This window comes from Myxine glutinosa, chromosome 1 (assembly GCF_964187855.1).
Source record: "Myxine glutinosa chromosome 1, kmMyxGlut1.1, whole genome shotgun sequence".
Lineage (NCBI taxonomy): Eukaryota > Metazoa > Chordata > Myxini > Myxiniformes > Myxinidae > Myxine > Myxine glutinosa.
The window spans coordinates 10,234,259-10,242,470 of record NC_136261.1 but is presented as its reverse complement, the minus strand read 5'-3'; the positions used below and the strand labels follow the sequence as shown (position 1 = coordinate 10,242,470).

At 42.5% G+C, this 8,212-nt stretch overlaps 1 protein-coding gene across 1 annotated transcript in view; it reads right to left on the bottom strand.

Moving 5' to 3' along the window:
- Positions 1 to 867: 867 nt before the first annotated feature.
- The window catches only part of LOC137416139 (epidermal growth factor receptor kinase substrate 8-like), a 117,692-nt gene continuing 110,347 nt past the window's right edge, over positions 868 to 8,212 (bottom strand). The window contains exon 18 of the mRNA XM_078781586.1: positions 868 to 4,839. Coding sequence (XP_078637712.1) covers positions 4,762 to 4,839 — 78 coding nt within the window. The 3' untranslated portion in view covers positions 868 to 4,761. The remainder of the gene's footprint in view (positions 4,840 to 8,212) is intronic.

Here is an 8,212-nt window from a genome sequence, read left to right as displayed (position 1 = left end):
GCATGTGGAAAAAGTAAGTACACCCTCGGGGGGGGGGGGGGGGGGGACAGCGGGTGTAGGGGAGAGAGGGAGAGAGTTCGGAGGGGGATGGGGGGAGTCAGCACAGAGAATATCGAGTCCCCACCCACCCCACCTTTTAAATCATCGAGACTCATGGAAGAGCTGGAACATAGAACAGATACGGACAAAATTTGAAAATAACAGCAGAAAAAGGAGGAAACAACCAAGAGCAGGAAACAGTGAAATAAGAAAACACAAAGTACAACAACAAAACAAACACCTTCAATCCCACTCATCCCTCCAGGTCTTTAAAACAGCTGTTCACCACTATCTCTTGTCTTCCCCCATCCAAAACCTTGATCTTTCTACCCCTGTTAATTCACCCCAGGTTCAATATTTCTGAAATACTGACTTCTTTGCTGGAAGTCCTAGCAGTGTCCATGTTTTTTTGTTTTTTTTAACCTCACCACCCCCCCCCCCCCCCCCGCACCACCCTTCCTTTGCCTCCTCCCCCAAGCCCTCTCCCTCCCACAGATCTCCCGGGGTCCCTGCTCTCAAATGTTGTACTTGTGTGCTTTTCCCTCTCTCCCCATCTTGTCTCCTGCTCCCTTTATTTCGTCGTGTCCGTTCCCCCCCCCCCCCCCGTCTAATGTTAGCTCTTACACGAGCCTCGATCTTGTAAACAAAAAAAAAAAATAAAGTGGAAGGTGGCATGGAGAAATGTGGACCAAGGACCAAGATTCAAACCCAGGCTAGATACAGCCTCGAGGGGAGTGTGATGGGATGTGCAGTTTAACACCCATCTGAATTGTGACACACACATTGATGAATATTTAAAAAAAATATATATATACAAACGTAGAGTAAAAAAAAGAAGATTTTTATTGTTCATTTCTGTGATTGTTAAGTAGCACGGACCGCATGATCCATGCTGCAGCCATGAAAGGCGATAACGAACTGCCCTTCCACTTCACTGGTACGTACTATGTGTCTCGGCTCCCCCACATGTATGGGCTTAAGCCTTAGATAACACTGGTCAACAAAAATTTTAAAGTTTTATGGTTCTCGTATATTTTGAGGTGATTCTAACCAACCATGAACCTGTAGATTTCGATTTCACTAGCACATCCAGTTTTTGAGAACCAGTATACCATCGGAATCCCACTTCATTTGAAATTCACAAACCTCTTGTTTACCCTGAGAAGGTATTCTTACCACCACTTCATTTGAAACGTGGTTTGATGAAGAACTTTGTGAAGGCCATGGATCAAGATGGTGCTGGCTTCCACTACTTGCTAATGAAGTTCCAAGGCATTGTATCTGAGGCCAAAGTAAAGGTGGGTGTTTTCAATGGTCCTCAAATTGGTCTTGTACTCACTAATCAGGACTTTGTAACGAGACTATCTGAGCTGGAAAGCGTTGCTTGGGATAGCTTTGTGGCTCTTGCTAACAATTACCTTGGAAATTTTCGAGCACCAAATTATGAAGAGCTTGTGTACAAGATGTGGAAGAGTTACCAGGTGCTCGGTGCTCGAATGTCACAAGATACATTTCTTCCATTCTCATCTGGACTTCTTTCCACAAAATCTTGGCGATGTCAGTGATGAACATGGAGAAAGGTTTCACCAGGAAATTGCCATCATGGAGACTCGATATCAAGGCCGATTAAATCCAAACATGATGGGCGACTGATGGCAAACATGATGGCAAACAACGACTGTTGGACTTTACACCGTGAAAGTGATTGCTCCTACAAACGCAAAAGTAAAGTTCAGACACACTTTTATGTGATGTAAATAAAAACTTAAAGTTCATATTATTTTTGTGATATTTTATAAAGTTCATGTTATTTTTGTAGATTTACATTTTTTTATGTGATGCAAATTAAAACTTTATGCTCATATTATTTTTTGTGACAATAAATAGACTTATTGAGACTTAATCAAGAAATTCGCATGCTCAAGATTTTTTCCACACTTATGATGTACTACGTCAAGGTTACGTGATAGCGAAATTTTAACGTCGGATTCGGATTCGTGGGCACCAAGTTAGTTAGAAACAGTTCAAAATAAGTCGGAACCAATTTGCCTGTTGACCAGTGTAATTAGATTCCCTACTTTTCCAAATTCCATGAGAAGTTCCATACAGACTGCACGGATAAATTAAATGCACAAATATAAACACGGATAAAGCTGGAATGGGCAGGTCATGTCACCCTGATGTCACATGAATGACTTCCAATGAAGATCTTCAATAGAGAACTAATGTGGTAAGCACTTTTGCGTTGGTCAGAAATATGTTTGAAAGACGTCCCCTCAAGTCATATCTTAAACACTTCAGCATTGACATTGTTGGGAGGATCTCATGAAAGATTGCTCCACCTGGTGTAGTCCCATCCCTGGTGGTGCTGCAGACTGAGCAGAAGTGGATTAGAGTTTGAGGCAAGGTTCACACTGCCTTGTCGTAACGGTGTGTGGACTACATGTGGCTTTAGGGGGAACATCCCCCATGTTTGTTACTTTGAAAAGCTGTTTGAAGTGCTGTGCTGACACCTGTGTTAAACTTCCTCTTTATAACTGCATGATGAAACCATCCTGCTGTGTGCGCTAAATTAATTTGAATAGAGTTCCTTTTTTACTGTCTGTTACTCCCATGTGTTCGGAAGAGTGGTGGTGACTCGGACCATTCTAGGTGGCAACTTATCTCAGGTAACCAGTTTGTAAAATAAACCCCAGCTGGTTACAAATGTGTGAAATATTGGCTGAACACATTTGAAAGGATCTTGTCCAGTGGGTGCGCACCAGATGAATCTGACAGGCCAGTTGCATCGCAAAAGCCCTAAGTGTGTGAAACCTTGCATCACTGAAATATACAGAAGAACCTGAGTCCACAGGTTAAAGTGTGTGAGATGTTGAAGATGGGACTGCATGTTGTAACAGACAATGTGTACTGGAAGCAGGTGAGGAGAGTGAAGGAACAGGTAGACTGCCAGCTCGGATGCGGCCAGCTCGGAGATGCCGGCTTTGAAGTCGTGTGAGACGCAGGGGAGCAGATTCGTGTGAGACGAGTGTGAGACGTGTGAGACGTGTCTCACACGACACGAGTCGTGTGAGACGACAGCAGGGGAGCAGATTCAATGAGTAGACTGATCAAGAGATTAGAGCGACCAGTGTACAGCAGGGTGAAGCTGGTTCTTCAGTCAGGGAACGGAATCACTGAACCGTTCCAGGCTCACATACAGAAGACTCCCGATTCCACCTTTACTGTTTGAGCCGCTTTTAAAAGTAGCCATTTTGGAAAACTCTGCATGCAGCATCTAACTTTACATGTCTAAATGTCATACCTGGTGCTGGCCTGGGTTTCCATGGGTGCAGGCCCACTAGTGAAGTATTAACACCAACAACATGCACAAATTAACAAAAACTATTCCAAAACAGGTAGCCTAAACTTTCAAAGACCCAGGAGCTCTCAGAACGGAGAAGATGGCATCTGGCGACGATGCCACATTCTCTGCTCTTGTGTTTTTAAAAGTTTACATTTTGGTTTATTTATTTATTTATTTTACATTGATTTAAGGTGCGTCATGGATCACATGCAGGGCAAAGACATGAGTACTTATTAGACATCAGTTTACTTTTATATGAAGGTTCTGTCCATCTTATTGTCTGACTCAGTGTCTGTCTTTTGCCTGGCCAAGCTCTTGTAACCAAAATGTCTCCTGAGGTAGCAGGTGATGTACTAACCCCATTTAGAAGTGAGAAAGAGGTCGGTCTTTGTGAGGTCCCATACAGACCGTTACAAAGAGCTCTGACTCTGCAAAAATAGAAGCGTGGCACATGTGTACCAAAGGTGGGGGTTTCTGGAAGATGGCAGACTGCTCTTGTCCCATCTGGAAGTAAAACATAATCGATTAGGGGAGCATCAGGAGGCAGAGCCCACAATGTAGACAGGATATCAAGGTGCGTTTGTGGTCGTTGTTCTTTGTTGAGTAAGTTTTGAGTCAGTGCCCTGGCCAAACAAACTAGCTTGATTGAATGTGCGGATCACCTCATTCTCATCGAGACCTTTCCTTGTCTGTAATCGTTGCAGCAGTTCTGTGGGGCTCTACTAATAGTGGGTATCCAATGAGAATCAAATAATTCATCAATGTCATTGTAATTGATTTGTTATCTAATAATGTAATGGTATGGGCCTGATAAGATGGTGAAGAGGTTATCCTTGAGCAGTCTAGGAGGGCATTTGACTCCTAACCCAAAAACCCAGGTAAAACTCTCTGATTGGTCCTTTGCATCACAAAGTGTAACATCCCTCACGTATCTGCTGGCATTATCTAGTCAACGTTAACCACGATATCTTTGGTGAAGAGTAGGTGAGTTAACGCCGGTAACCTGAACCTGCCTAAGCCAAGGTAAGGCCTAGCTAGCCGGTTATTGAAAGACTTCGGCCAAATCTTTTATCAGCTGCCTCCAGAAGGAGATGGGACTAATTTGGACCTTCATAATTAATATTACAGTAGTAGTAGTAATAATGTAATTGCTTGTTGTTGTAGTAGTAGCAGTAATGTAATTAGTTTTTCTCAAACTGTGTCTTAACTATTCTTGAGATGGGTGTCCCCAAAAAGGGGTGCAGAACGCAAGGTGCAGAACGGATGATCCTAAACCTCATTAAATCCGTTTATAAAGGATTAGGTTTGGGGGTGTTACGTGGAATTTACTTCAAGGCCATATTGGAAATAGGGTCTTGAAGGCTGGACCAGGAGAGTCAAGCAGAGATCATCGCCTCGATCTTGTCATGCCGTTTCTTCATGATCACCTCAAGCTCCGTACTCTCACGATTCTCCTGCAACAGGTGGTGCACAGAGGAACACGTGTGGAAATTGCACCTTGGTCGACAATAATCAGGTTACTTCTTTCTTAAAAACACGTCCACACAAATCAAAATACACACACAAAAAACAAAAATGCTTCGAATGTACAGACTTGGCATTTAATATGGAATATTTTTTTTGTGGGGGTGAACTTACTTTTCAAGATGACTTAGAACCAAAAGTTCATTGGAATTATGTTGAAATTATTCTAGATTTTGTTAATGTGACCTTGAAAATAAACAAAAACCACATTTGACATTTCGAAGCAAATAAATTGATCCTTGAAAGTGATGGAAACTGATATCGAACTCAATTCACGGACAGCACTGTGTTAAACTTCTGTGCGTTTTCCAGAAGTATCACTTTATTTTGCACATTAGCCAAAAAAAATTTCAACAAAAACAAAAGTTTAATTACGACTGGGATTACGGACAGTAAAATTACAGTTCAGTACTTTGTGTAACCCCCACGAGTATTCAGGAGAGCACGTACACGTCGAGGCATGCTGTTCACGAGATTTGCCGAGGTTTGGACAGGAATCGCTTGCCATGCAGTGACAATAGTCTGCTGCAATTCACGCACAGAGGCAGGCTGTTGGTCCAAGTGGTCGATTTGATGTGTTAATTCTGCCCACAAGTTCTCTATCGGATTCATATCCGGGGACATGGCAGGCCACTCCATATGCTCTACATGACGGTCAGCAAGAAAGTGTTGGATCATGCGAGCACGATGAGGCCGTGCATTGTCATCTTGGAACACAAAGTTTCCTCGAAAGGCTGCACGAGCAAATTGAAGCAATGTTTCTTCCAGAATGACCCTGTACTTGAACTGGTTCAGGTTTCCATTCAGAACAACCAGGTCAGTTTTTCCCCCTGCATGAAAAGCAGCCCAAACGGTCACCCCACCACCTCCAGCTTGGACTCTTGGCACTATACAATCTTTGTTGTAGGCTTCATGCACTTGTCTGTGCACTCGGACGCGGCCATCTTGACGATAGACCAGAAATCTAGACTCGTCACTGAAGATCACGTGATTCCAGTGTCCTGGCTGCCATTGACGGTGCTCTCTGGCCCACTGCAATCGGCGCTGGTGGTGTTGTCTGGTCAGGCGTGGCTTTCTCAGGGGACGCCTGGCACGATAGCCTGCTTGAACCAGTCGTTGGTCGACTAGCCTTCTGGATACAGGCACATTTGTCAGTTGCTGCCACTCAGCCCTAAGCCGATTAGCTGACTTGGTACGGCCATTGCGGACTAACCGGTGCAGCTGGCGATCATCCCTCCTTGTGGTTCTGCAGGGACGTCCTGACCTCGGTATTGGAGTAGGGACACCCCTCTGAGCATTTTGTTTCACGATCTTTGACACCTGACCTTGAGTGATGCCATACTGCCGAGCAATAGCACGCTGTTTCATGCCGGAATTTCGTAAACCACCACTCCATGACAAACAGCATTGTCAAGTTGACGGACCATCTCCAGAGGAAGCGGCAATAACTTTTGGAGACGTGCAGCAGTTGCTTTCCACTAATACAGAACGCAACAATCCTTATATACCCGACTGTGAAGCCAATCATCAAATGTACCTGTCCTTACATTTTGTCACGCCATCTGTGATATAATTCTGTTGTTGACCTCTTGCTGCGACAGACAATCAGTGACATGGTTCTTTTAACAAATAAATCACCAAAGTGTAAAAGAAACTCACCAGATTGATATACTGAGTTAAGAAAGTAAACCCAAGTCAATAAAAAAAAAATTCCATATTAAATGCCAAGTCTGTACATGGTGTGGCATAATACTAATTCGGCTGAGGTCAAGAGAAGCGAGGTCAAGTCCGTTTATTCGTGATACGTGAAACACCATGCAACCCCTGCCTACAGAAAACAGACTTTTTGAAATGCCAGCCGCATTTTACATTCAACAATCGTGTACCTTTGTTAAAAACAATCCTCTAATTGCGGTCACTGATATTGAAAGTTCCGTGTCAATCGCTCAAGAGGTTGTGAAGAAAACGAATAGAAATGCGAAAAAAGAGAAACTAGAATGACACTCTTCGATGTCGACCGATATGCCTCCGACCACATTATTACATCATTATAATACTTGTACCAAGTTTTAATTTAAATCCCTTCAGCTGTTATCACAAGTTATCACATTTTTACCTGACATGACCTTTGGCCTTCGACCTTGGGACCCCAAAATCTAATCAGTTAATCTTTACATCATTATACATATCTGTACCAAGTTTGAATGAGCTCACTTCAGCCGTTCTCAAGTTATAGACCTATTACAAACTTTGACCTTTAACCTATTGACCTCAAAATGTATCAGTTCATGTTACATCATTATACATACCTGTACCAAGCTTTAATTTAAATCCCTTCGGGTGTTATCACAAGTTATCACATTTTTACCTGACATGACCTCTGACCTTTAACCTCTTGACCCCAAAAGTTATCAGTTCATGTTGCATCATTATACATATCTGTGCCAAGTTTTAATTTAAACCCCTTCAGCTGTTAGCACAAGTTATCACATTTTTACCTGACATGACCTTTGACCTTTGACCTCGGGACCCCAAAATCTAATCAGTTAATCTTTACATCATTATACATATCTGTACTAAGTTTGAATGAGCTCACTTCAGCCGTTCTCAAGTTATAGACCTATTACAAACTTTGACATTTAACCTCTTGACCCCAAAAGTTATCAGTTCATGTTGCATCATTATACATATCTGTACCACGTTTTAATTTAAATCCCTTCGGGTGTTATCACAAGTTATCACATTTTTACCTGGCATGACCTTTGGCCTTTGACCTCTTGAACATAGATTCTAATCAGTTAATCTTTACATCATTATATATACCTGTAGCAAGTTTAAATTAGATCACTTCAGCAGTTTTCAAGTTATAGACCAATTACGGACTTTGACCTTTGACCTCTTGACCCCAAAATCGAATCGGTTAATCTTTACATCATTATACACACCTGTACCAAGTTTTAATTAAATCACTTCAGCCGTTCTCAAGTTCTAGACATATTACAGACTTTGACCTCTTGACCCCAAAATCGAATCAGTTCATCTTTACATCATTATACATAATCTTACTATAATTCACCAAATGTCTGTCTGTCTGTCTGTTCGAAGGTACCGTAAAAACTGCTGAACCGATCGCAAAGATATTTTGGGTGGATAATCCTGGGATCTCCAGGAGTAAAATAGGCGATTTAGTTTTCCCAATTTCAGCTTTAGTCTCCAACATTCTCAGGTTTGGTCTCCCGCATAACATTCGCGTTTGCATGACGTTCATTGTGACGTCTTCTTGCGTCGAGCAACGGTACCCGC